Below are 13,143 nucleotides of genomic sequence, written 5' to 3' on the forward strand. Positions count from 1 at the left end.
CCTCTAAGTCAACTGGAGGTATTAACAGGAAAAGAGGGAAGAATGAGTGTTAAGAAAGGGCTAATTGTCTCGATGACTCCGGCTCTTTGTCGGAGGAAGTCACAGAGCAGCGCTCGGAGGTCCTGAAGGAGGTCCCGCGTCTCATGCGAAGCGTGTAAAGGCCAGATTTATTTGAGGAAAGTGTAAATAGTCTGTTATCAATGTGCTTTTTAAAGCCGGTCCAAATTTGTGCTTTGTATTGCAAGTGTAACTAACAAGTTGTATCCGGTTAATGCTGCACTTCTAAAACAGTTTTTTTTGTAGCCTAAAATTAAAGTGAATTATGGGCGAATCCCTTGAAACTTATCCAGAACATGTCCAGGCCATTTAATTTCACTCCAGTTTTGTTTAGGACTTTCTATCTTTCTATTCTATCTATCAATCTATCGTTCGAGAGAGGACAGGATTCCTTTTTTTGTATTGTGACATTATTTTAACGTCAATTAAGCTTATCGATCTAGCTATGTATATCTATATCTATATCTCTATAGACAATTAAGCACATTTTCTTGTCCTTTCTAAATAAAGGCAAAAAAGGCCAAATATAACTTAAGAAAAAATCATTCTAATATGCTGATTTGCTGCTCTAAAAACATTTATTATTATTAGAAATGGTGAAAAAAGCTGTGCTGCTTCATATTTTCGTTGAAACATGATAATTTTCCCACCATAATTTCTTGATAAATAGAAAGTTCCAAAGAACAGCATTTATTTGCAATAGAAATCTTTTGTAACTTTTGATATTAATGTCTTTACTGTCACTTTTGATTGGTTTAATCACTTATCACAAATTAATAAAAGTATTAATTTCTTCCAAAGAAAAACTTACTTCATGACTTTAATTATGTCTTGTGGCCTCGATGCAGCAATGCAACAAATTATAATGGTTTTATAAATAGGCATCCTTTTTTATGCAGTATATAATTCCTTATTTTAATGAATTTTTATTTGATTTATACGCTCCTGACAGGTTTTGTGAGATGCGATCTCTCTCTCTCTCTCTCTCTCTCTCTCTCTCTCTCTCTCTCTCTCTCTCTCAAACCGGGTTGAAAGGGTTTGATGGCAGGCTGACGCTCGTCGACGGCTGGCACAGGGACAGGCAGGAAATGGCCCTGCTTTCCTTATTGCTCCAAACAGGATGTCGGCGTGTAAACTGTTGACATGGGATGCCGGGAGCACTCCGAGGGACTGGCCCCGGTCCAGAGAGATTGAGGGGGGGGGCTCGAGAGAAAGAGAGGGAGTGAGCGGGTTATTGTACTGTATACACAGATATATACGGCCAAAGATTAATATACATTATCACACATAAACTGTTTTAGATTGCTCAGTCCAACAAATGGTTCTTGACCTAGTAGGGCAGGATGTGAACCATTTCATTTTGCAATTACAAACACTTCTTGTGTCAAATATGTGCGTCTGTTTTCATAATTGCCAGTTAATCAGCTCAGAGTCGCCTAGAGCCATGTCTAGAGACCAGAGTATCACAGAGACTTTGGCAAATGCGTTGTTATCCCCAGCCAAGCATCCTAAAATCAAATGAGCAAGTTCTGCGCCAGCAAACACCTCTTAAATTATCCTCGGAAATGTAATTATAGCTAGAAATGCCTCAGAATTATGAACATTTTTAGGTGAAATAAGGTGATTGAGTGGTTGACCGTTGTCAGAGATAAACTGCACTGCAAGTTCATGACTGGAGTGTGTGTCTGAGTGTTATCTTAGCATTACACCATTACTGTACACCATAAAGCTCACTCTCTCTAATCTTTTCTCAGTAGTAAATGGATGGCTGACTGCCAGGGCTGCTGTTGCACACTCTGAAACCGTGACTGATTCAATGACCCTGTCCGTCCCCCCCTTTCCTGACCAGCCCTGCCTGTCATTCCCAATCTGGGATTACCACCTCCTTCAGTTTCCTTTAGGGAAAATGAACAACCATCTTGACACTTTCATTTAAACGCGCGAGTGGTCTGAACAAACCTCGCAAAAGCAGCGGGTGTCAACAAACAGAGCCCGTGTTGTTTTACAGCTGCGATGATGTCATGATGTCAGAGGAGCGCAAATGACTTCCATCTAAACGGGAGGACTCGGCCCTGCGTTTACTAATGCTAACTGGACGACTCATTGGAGCGCACACATCGTGCTCGTAACTCGCTCAAAGGATTGCTTTCACACACTCCTACGGTTAGCGAATGTGCCCGCGAGCCGCTAATGGAAACATGCTCTCACACCCAGCAAAACGGCTCCAAATGTGGGATGTGCTCAAGACCTGTTATTGATTATACCTCTCCTGTAGTCTTCGCCCCTCTACCAGATATCACCAGCAACATGCCGCACAGTTTATGTGGTAGTCTGTAAATGGATGCTTAGTTTTGTTTCATTGGGGATCTCGGCCCTCAGGTTTTTAGACTCCTGCTGCTGGTTTTCCTCTGCTCTTTTTGGAGATGTCAAGTTTTCCACTGTGCAGAACTATTTATTTGACATATTTTAGACACAGGGTGTGCCTCTGCCTGTGGGCATACGTTCTTAAAAATTACACATGCCACATGGAGCTAACCAAGTCAGCATGAAATCAAAATGGCCCTGGTTACTTCGCTGGTCTTAATGTGCACAATGAAACTGGGAAAAAAAGATGAATTACCTAAGTTGAGTCAGTTCTCCACCTTTAATTTGCTCCTCAGAAACACGTCACATTATAAAACTAAAACTAAAATGCAAATGCAATATCATGTCCATTTTAAAAGGGTCATGACTTGGTTAATTTTATTATTTTAATATGTTCCTTGAGGTTCTCTTATAATGTTAAGTTGCACAAAATAAAGCAAAGAAACTAATATAGATATGTGGAAAAACAGTTATTTTCAACCTTCATTCTAACCCTCTGTCTGATCAGTTTTTAAGGGTCGGCTCCTTTAAGGCTCGTCAGTAAACGAGTTATGATTGGCTAACGCCATTGCAAAGGAAAGAGTATCAGCGGTCACTCGCTATAGATTGGTGCAGGTGTGACGTCAGAACCTGAAAGTCTAATTTGCCGCTGGTTTCTTCTAGGTTTTCCAATTGGTTTTTATAGTGAGTTTTTTTTATTTGTGTGTCATATAAAGCCTGTGTTAAACATAACTTGACCATACATTGATATTGCATCCAGTGTAGACAGCATTAGTGATTTATAATGGGTTCTATTTGCTTTTGACACAAAGTTTGCATCCAGTGTAGGTTTTAATGGTACAAAGACCTTTTAATATGTCAAAAAATCAAGGCAAATTTGATTTCTCATGTCATGACCCCTTTAACAAATTAACTTTTCCTTCTAATTATTTCGTAGAATCTTGTTAATGCCAATATCTTGAGAGTTCAGGGTTTTTTATCAGTGATGGGAGTCTGGTCAGAAGTGACAAATAATGTATAGTGTATGTAGTGGCAAATTGTCACAAAGTTTTTAAAGTTATGCCTTACTTTGTAAAGCATCAATAATAAAAATGAATTCTTTATCAATAAAGTTGTCCCTGTTGTGCTAAATATACACTACCATTTAAAGGTTTGTGGTCCGTAATATATATAAAAAAGAGAAAATAATACTTTTATTCAGCAAGGATGCATTAAATTCATAAAAAGTAATTAAAATAAGGACATTTATAATGTTACAAAAGATAAAGTTCCTTTTAATGTTCTCCATCACATGATTTGGAGAAAAAAATCTCGGTTTCCACAAAAATATGAAACAGGACAACTGTTTTCAACATTGATAGTAAATGTTTCTTGAGCAGCAAATCAGCATATCAGAATGATTTCTGAAGGATCATGTGACACTGAAGACTGGAGTAATGATGCTGAAAATTCAATGCAATAATGCTTGGCCTGTCATTAAGACAGTTAATCATCGTGAAAATATCTTCAATCATGGTTGTCTTCTTAATTCTAGGTAAGGGAGCCGACCCCAACAGGCCTCTGTGTCGGAAGGCTAAGGACATTAGGAAAGAGAAACGACTTCAGAAGGAGCAACTGAAGCAGCAAGAAACGGTTTCTTCTTCTCCGAGTCCAGCCCCATCAAAATCTTCATCTAATCAGCCCAAATCATTGGAGGAGTTCATTACAGAGTACTTACCCAATGACCCGCTGCACCGTTTAGAGGTAAGTCATGAACTTTGCTTGTATGTAATACTACTTTGAGGTCAAGTAACTAAACTGGCCAAAGCAGGAGAAGATGCACCAATAAAAATGGACCCTGCAGCAATCTCAAAACTGCAGCTATCTCACACAGTGGTTTCCCAGTATCCTAGGGAAATATTCCAGGCCATTCTCTTCACAAACAATCCTCTCCTGCTTTTGCTGTGATTGCTTGGGTGAAGTCAGCATGGGTAAACAGCCAGTGTTTTTGCGTTCTAAGCAAGTCTGTATGAAAGGCCATCTCATACCCCAAACGTCATTGTCCCTGGAGACGGCACTGGGGCGATTCATCCCTCAATTAGCTTGTTGACTGGATTGATTTGATTGACTTCAATATGTCATTCAATTATCTTAAGTGGATAGCAGTCAATGTCACTGTCATCTGAACAAGGTTAGTGGTTCACTTTAGAAACAATACATGATAAAATTCCTCTGCATTTGCAGACTAAAAGCAAGCTGAACTCATTTTTTTTTTTTTTTATCATTATGAACTTTCTCTTGCAAACAAACAATTTGTGCATTTATTTATTCAACAATGTAGTTTGCGTGTCAGACCCTTGTGTGGAAATATAAACCGTCAGAGTGTTTGATGCTGGTTAAGCTCCGTCCTTGAAGTCTGTTTGTTACCACTTATCTCTCTGGCACATAATGAAAACGAATGCTGTTAAAGCAGTGCGTGGAGTATCACGCGTTTCCTTTCCAGACGTCACTTTATCTCTTGTGAAATAGGGGTGTTAGGGCTCATTTCTGTAAATCTCAGTTGTGGGGTCGTTAAGCCCTCGGAGAAGGACCTCAGAGACACCCAGCCTAATGAGATGTTTACATACAACCAATCAGACGCGTGTGGAGTGTGTTTTATCATACACGCTACAATCAAAGTGAAGCCCTCATTGTTTGACAGGGAAAAGATTACTTTAGGAAGCCTTGGCACATTTTACTTCTAGCCTTACCTTGGGCTTTTGATTTTCGAATTATGGAAATGTTCTGGGTTCAATACATGTTGAAAGAATAGTTTTCCCAAAAATGAAAAATGAAGAGCGCTTTTGTTTCTTCTGTAAAATGTAAAAGGGGATGCGAGCAATGTCTTTTTTTCCATACAATGAAAGTACAATCAGCCAATCTCCAAAAAAAGTCTAAATACGATAACTACTTCAAATCACTTCAACTCTTCTTAAGTAACTTAAGTCAGTATTGACTGAAACTCCCCCTCTTTGCATCTATTTTCATAGTATGGAAAAAGACTTCACAGACATTTTGTCTAAAATTCTCTCCTTTGTGTTTTGTGTAAAGAATAAAATAATACAACAAGGATGCATTAAATTGATCAAAATTGACATTTAGGCATTTATTATGTTACAAAAGATTTCTAATCGAAATAAAATATGAAGCAGCACAACTTTTTTCAACATTGATAATAAGAAGAAATGATCCCTCACATTCTGAAGGATCATGTGACACTGAAAAGTAATGATGCTGAAAATTCAGCTTTGATCACAGGAATAAATTGCACTTAAAATATATATTTAAATAGAACCATTTTTGTTTTAATATTTCACAATATTAATGTTTTTACTGTGCATAAGGTACTTCTTTAAAAAACATTTAAAAAAATCGTACTGACCCCAAACTTAAATGGTAATGAATATTTGAAACTATATATATTTTATTAAAGTTGCATTTTCCGTTTACATCTATTGTAAGTGCTTGACTGTCGCCCTGATTTTTTATTTAGTTTAAAAAAAAACGATAGTCAAAAGATTTTCTGTTGAAATCATTATTGTGCCACAATTGCTTTCACTCTAGGTTAACTTGTACTAGACCCAGAAAGTTGCTTTAAAAAGTATAGGTGCCTGTGTCTTCTCAAGATTAATTATGATTGAATATGGTTATTAAAATCCCCCAACTGCTCCTGCAGAGGGCAGTGAAGGTACATTATAGCTTTTCAAACTTTTCCAATCCCAGTTTGTGAAGCCTTTGCTTCTGGCCTCTTTCACCTCCCATATAATTTGAAATCTCTGAGCTGTTTTGACAGCACTGCGCTCTCTTTGTCTTGGTTACTCCTTACACACTTAATCAAATATCCACATCTCAAGAGAATTGCCCAGCAGATTAAAAGACTCTACTTATGTTTATCTGAAACAAAAGTCGCAAATATCTTCATTAACTTGGCCAAGCAATAATAAGAGATATGCATTGAGGGCCAAATAAAATAAAAGCGAATCTAAATCCCCCCAGTTATGCTCTTCTGGGGAACTTGTGAACCATAAGCACCTCGTCCAATGAAAATTTCTCAGCGAGAGGTCCTTTAATTAGGAACAGCTTTGCCAGTCAATTAAATGTTTTTTTTGGAGGATTGGATTTCGATTTGCCGCCTCAATTCTGAGGCCAGTTTGTCCTTGTGCAAACACTGATGATCCTGTTAGATGTCAAGCTCAGTTTTACTAATCAAACATTACATCTGATCCCACACAGTTAAACGTTTAAACTCATGTTAGACTTTTACACCCTTATACAGCAAGTTGAATGAGGCTTCGTCTTCAGACTGTCGCAGAATGACTGGTCTGTCGTGTAATTTAATGATTGTGACCTGCATTTTGTAAGTGCATATGCGTATTTGAATTATTCACCATCATGACGTTCCAGTCCCGTATGAGAATAAGTTATGTTTTCTATTATTAACCTGGTGTAATGCATCTTGACGTGCCAAATTTAAACCTGTATTGTACTACTTTAAATCACCCATTCATTTATATTTATAGCTACTGGTTGGATTCATTTATATAGCTACTTAAAAAAAAAATTTTTTTCCTTTGAAATGTATATCATAAGCTAAAGTATTAGTCATTGTTGTAGCTTTTCATAATTTCCAGTGGTTGACTGTGGTTGCTAATGTGATAATGAAAGCCAGTTCAACTTTGCCTAGAAATTCAGAACGTTTCCTTTGTAACCGTATATAAGGAGACACTTTGAGACCGACTCACTGCAGGTCTGTGTTTAATCATTAGTGCAGGTGCTGGAAGTCATGTGTTCTCGTCTTCTCTGCAGTTTGCATCACTTGGAGGACCAGGAAGTGGTTCTTTATCAATGAACAGGTTTCGTTCTTCTAAAATCTGTTGAGAAAATACACAACTAACTGCATTATATGCACTTGATTTTTCTAAATCATATTATTGGGTGAATCATAATTCGTATTTTGGGTCATATAGTATAATAAGTTCATAATTTGTTAATGCAAAGATATGTTTTTCAGTTTAATTATAGGTTGAAATATGACTTATGTTTTCACGAGAGTCACCCTTTCATATAATCTATAATCTTTTCTGGCTGAACTCATGCTGAATATCACCCAAACAAACCAAGGCTGTAATATGATGAATATGTGTCTCTTTCATGTTTCTTTGTTGTTGTCGTCCTGTTTTCTTCATTTGTTGGGGCGTAAGCAGTAAGCATAAGGACCACTGATTTGCCGATGAGTCAATCTCATTAAAATTATATATAATAATGTTTGTCACATTTCTTTCAAATCACATAAATCACTTTTTTTTTCTTTTTTCAAATACAAATTTCTATGCAGCTGGATAATAAAATTTAGTTATGTCCATTATTTTCATATTAATTTTTTATCAGATTTCAATTACAGTAATAGTCTTTTTTTTTCAATTAATGCAAATTATTATAGTTTTTTTGATCCGCATACTTTAAATGCACTACTACTAATTTATTATTTTTATACAATTTTTTTTTGCAGTTACAAATGTGTTGATTGTTTTCAATATAATGTCATAAAAATGGTCACAATGCAAAAATATTTCAATTACAAATTAGCTTTATTTACTTTTATGACAAATAGGTTTTCATATTTCTTTATTAGTATTTTTTTTCCATTTCCAGTGCTAAATATTGTAACTGTTTCATTAGATTCACCCTTGTGCTATAAAGAAAACAGCATGTACAACTTTTTTTTTATTCTGTTTCCATTCCAAATCATAAGATGTTCCTTTCTCACTGTTCTCTCACTGTACTATTACTTGGCTTGTTTCTTGGAAAGAATCTGTCATTTTTCTGTTTTAACCCTCTGATGCTCATCCTCATGTTGAAGGTGAGGCTAGTGCGCTCCAGCCCTCCCAGTCCACAGTTCAAAGCTTCGTTTGATGCCTCATACCAAGTGTACAAACTCTACCAGATGGCCATTCACAAGGACCCACCTGACAAGCCTACCGAGAGCCAGGTCAGGGGATCCAGAGCTGAGGGGCTTTCTCTTTCTAGCCATTGAGCACATTTGACATGGCCATGCTCCTACTTTTGATCTCTAAACCAAATAATATTTTGAGGATTGTGACATCAGCTTACATTTCATAAGACATTCAACAAGAAAAGGGGAACGCATCTGTGATGCATGGGGCGGAAAGGGTCCAAGATGGGTGAAAAGCATGAGGTAGACTAGAAAGCATGTTCACCTGAAAGCAAAAAGAAAATCACAGTGCACTGACTTTAATGAACAGTGTTTTAAAACAGCAGTGAGAAGGAGGAAACTGAAAGCAAGCAGACAGGAAATGAGGGAAGGCTAAATAAATGGATGTAAGCCATGGAAACTCCGTGAAACCGTATGAATGTAATCCTGAAAAGAGGGCGAATGGCAAGGAAATGAGGAAAACGCTTCTATCCGCAGCACTGTGTGGGCAGTGTTTCTACAGGTGCTCGTGTAAAACGAGGAGTTTGTTGCTGTTAAGATGTTTGGGTTCTTACACAGGTATTTTACCTCCTCTTTCCTCTTCATAAGCCAAACTAGGAAACTGCAATTTTTAGTCAAACATCTTATTGTAGGCAGTGAACCTTCATTGAATGTGCTTTTGCTCATGATGTGCCCGTGTCATTTTCATACAGCCTAGGGCTGGGCGATATGGACCAAAAGTCATATCCCGATATATTTAGGCTGAATATCGATATACGATATATATCCCGATATTTTTTCTGCAAAGTGAGAGCAAATGTTCAGTCAAAGTCAAAGCCAAACATGACGTCACAAGTAGTTTTATTGAAACCGGCTATTTCAGTGAACAGTTGCAAAATCAAATTAATAAATTATAAACAGGTTTCTTTACCTTAGGGCTGCACCGATTATGACAAAAATCATAATTGCCAATTATTCCCTTGGAATTGTAATTGTGATTTATTAATTATGATTATCAAAGTTTACATTGAATATATATAAACAAATTTTGTGTAAACATGTTATAATTTGCTTATATATAGCCTACATATATATAGGCAAATTATAACACGTTTACACAAATTTGTTAACACACACACACACACACACACACACAAGTACTGTCCCCCTTTACTTAACATAAATTGTAAAAATATGACTAGTAAAGACTAGTAGGCTACTAATAAATAAACAGTAGGGCTATGCTAAAGCTATTAAATAGCAGTCCCAAACTAGTTTTTGTTAATACAATGTGGTATGAGCCACTACAGTCATTTAAAAATATAAAAAATAACACAAAGAAAAATAAAGTAAACGACAGTTACCATGGTGAATACACAATATTAACAATAACTGTTAATGAACCATGGAAACTGCTCCTGGTGAATAGAATGAAAATCATACCTGCATTACTTTTATTTCGTGTAATTTACAATGTAACGGCGTTGCATGCTTGTATAGTTTCTTTTGCACTTCATATAGCCTACAGTGAAGCGATACACAGCGCGCGCGCCGCCGCATTTGCGCGTGCAATTGAAGAGTGTGCGCTCCGAGCACAGTATAACGGCTGACAGGACAAGAAAGTCCGTGTTTCTGAGGTGAAAAACTTTATTTCAGCGTACACTTATGTCACTGCCTGTTAGTTCCTATTGTGCTGGGTTTTCTGAAGTAGTCATGATGATTCGCCTCTCATAACATAACATGCTCTAAACACGCGCGCAGAGTGGAAGGAGGGGCGGACTATTTGAAATTTTGAACTATATCGATATATGCGATATGGTCTAATTCCATATCGCATTTCAAAATATATCGATATATTTTTTATATCGATATATCGCCCAGCCCTAATACAGCCTCAGTTTTTTTTCCCCCAAAACAAAAATGTATTTTCAAATCTTGCTCTTATGATTATGTGGCATTTTGCCACTGTTTATGCAAAGGGAAGGAAGATGGGATGAGCAGGAAAAAAGGGAATGAGATCTTAAACCTTCGTCCCCCCACATGAGCACCACAGCTTAATGCGTCAAAGCACATGAACCACGGCTCTGACCTCTCTACAATTTTCTTTTTTAAGTTTGAGTAATGTGCTGACTAATGTGAGAAATTACAACCCATTAACATAATTTCTGTCATCATCAATGTTTGCTGAATCAACAACACACCGGCTTAACGGTTTCATATTTCATGACTGGGCACTGTGGAATGCGTAATGAATTATGAATAAGATCTGTGCACAAGCACATTGCTAGTTGCATGCTGTAACAAACATATGCTGTGGTGTCTGTAATGAGTCGGTCAGACTGATTGTAAATCAGTCTGAATCTGTTGGAGACATGTTTTTGTCATTCCAAATACACACTAGGATTGTGACTGGAACACACATTTATAAAATGCAACTAGAAAAACACCTTAGCTTACTTGAACAGCTTTAAGTCAGTTATGTTACTATATTAGAGAACATATAGAAAGCTGCGTTTGGGAATTTTAGTTTTGAGTTGGATTGAATTGGTGTTATACAGTACTTCAATCTTTGACTTTTCTAAACATATGTGCTTTTTGCTCTAGCTTATTGACATTTCCAAGTTCTTGAATTGGCTGTGAATGCTTTGTGTGTGTGTGTGTGTGTGTGTGTGTACATTGAAGGATGTCATGTTATTGATGATATGTTTGCCTCAGACTGCTGATTTTTGTGTGGCTCATCACATTGGAAGAGGTAGAACAAGCTTTTTATTTTTTGTCGATGGATCATTACTTATCCCCCAGCACCTTCAGCATGAGGTGTTAACCTGTAATTCTTCAGGTTCATTGATAGTCTAGGGAATATGATTTTAGATCTTGAGCAGAGCTTCACGGCCTCAGTGCACAAGCCTCACCTTCAGCCCCTTCCCTTTCCCTACATTTACCCTCAAAGTCTGACTTTAATCAATAATGCACATTCCCTTTCCTGTCTTACTCCACACACTGAAACACAGAAAGTAACTCTGTTGCTTGATTTTTTTTTTTTTTTTAATTGTAGAACGTGGCTTACTGGCGTTCAAACCATAATTATTTTGTACGCAATGGCTGATAACATGCCAGTATGTTGATCTACATAATATATTTGCATGTGCTGTATATCTGTACATGCTTCAATGTGTTTTAGGTGCAGATTCGGAAACATTATTTTTTCTCAAAAAATCTGGATCAATTGAAGAATTTGAATTTTCTAAACTTTTATCATATCATAATTATGCCTTAATTACTTCTAATATCAGCCTAATCAGACCGATAATTAACCAATATTGGTATGGTGACAGACATATGGTCCATCACTACAAAAAAAAACTTTCTTTAAATGGTTTGAAGCAATTCTAAAATGCTTAAAAAAAGAAAGCATTTTAATTAAAAAAGGTAAAGTGTGAGACAGCTTGGGAATGCAGTACATTTTTTTTTATACAGTTTATTTTTGGGTTCATATTTATGTATACTGTATTTAAGAAGATGCAATATCGATTCTAAGAATCTTCATGCAAATCAGTTTTTTTTGGGTCTCATTGTGATCAGCAGAAATCACATTGAATTTGATAAGTTTAATTCCATTCTGAACCACTTTCATATGCTAAAAATGATGATGTGAACAGTCAGAATTCATGTGATTTATATTTTTTGCTTATATTTATATATATAAATTGCTTATTTAATTTACTGTTGGATCATAAAACAATCAGTCAGTCGAACTGTATGAAGTTTTAGTCTGAAATGTGCAAAAATACAGGGGGAGACCTTTTTTCCCCAGTTCCCAAAGAACCTTTAAGTGAAGAGTTCTTAAAAGAACATAATGAATATTAATAAGAATAGCCAGTTCAGACCAGTGCCTGATATAGGTCTCATGAACAGAAAGGAATGGGTACTTTGGCTTGCAATGTGAATATGAACCCAAAAAACACTGCATATGTGATTGTATGTTGTTTAAATCATTTCATTGATATATTTGTATTAACCATTCCCCTTATCAACACATTTTTATTACCCTCCTCTCTTTATTCCTTTCCCTCCAAATCTCCCCATCCTCCATTTTTTATGTCCCGTTTTTTTTCCATTTCCCATTACCCTACCGTCTCTCTTATTCGCCTGTCTTCTCCTCCCTCTAATCATCCCTCCATCACTCTGAAGGTGAGGCTAGTGCCGGTCAGCTTTGAGGACCCGGACTTCCTGGCGTCGTACAAGCAGTCAGTGGCGCTGTACGCCCGCTACCAGATGACCGTTCATGGCGATGCTCCGTCCGAGTGCGGGGAGAGCGAGGTACACACTTCAACATGGCCCATTCACAACTGCATGAAACACACCGACTAACCTGAAGCTCTGCTCACTAACTCACAAATATAAGCACACTTCTCTCAAATGCATTAGCTTTTTGCTAGACCTGCATAGAATCTATGCCTGCAAAGTGCTGACATATTAGTCGAGTCATTTTAAGCCAAAATGGGGGTCAACCTTGAACAAATTGCAACCGAAGCAAACTCAACTGAGTTTGTGTCTGCGAACTAAAGAACTTTCTAAAGAAGTACTTTAGAAACCAGCCTTTATTAATTATTATTGCAGAGAAGGGGTTTGGTGCTGGGTCTGTGGGACTGTTTCTGGGGGTTCACTTTTTATTTTACCTACCTTTTGTCTTCTGCATTCTCCTTACCATTGTCTCCTGTTCTTCCCTCAGACTCGTCCCCCAGAAACAGTCCCACAGACCCAGCCCCAAA

General features: G+C 37.2%; 1 protein-coding gene across 3 annotated transcripts in view; it reads left to right on the forward strand.

Annotated features, from left to right (window-relative positions):
• ate1 (arginyltransferase 1) overlaps positions 1-13,143 on the forward strand; it is an 82,039-nt gene that overhangs the window by 16,795 nt on the left and 52,101 nt on the right. For 2 of the 3 annotated variants that reach the window (XM_084391178.1, XM_084391176.1), the window contains exons 6-7: positions 3,956-4,164; positions 8,300-8,428. In XM_084391178.1, coding sequence (XP_084247304.1) covers positions 3,956-4,164; positions 8,300-8,428 — 338 coding nt within the window. Of the gene's footprint in view, positions 1-3,955; positions 4,165-8,299; positions 8,429-12,562; positions 12,692-13,143 lie in introns of all 3 variants that reach the window. The other variant, XM_084391177.1, reaches the window with a different exon arrangement.

The sequence above is a fragment of the Rutilus rutilus genome (assembly GCF_951802725.1).
Source record: "Rutilus rutilus genome assembly, chromosome: 20".
In the NCBI taxonomy this organism is placed as follows: Eukaryota; Metazoa; Chordata; class Actinopteri; order Cypriniformes; family Leuciscidae; genus Rutilus; species Rutilus rutilus.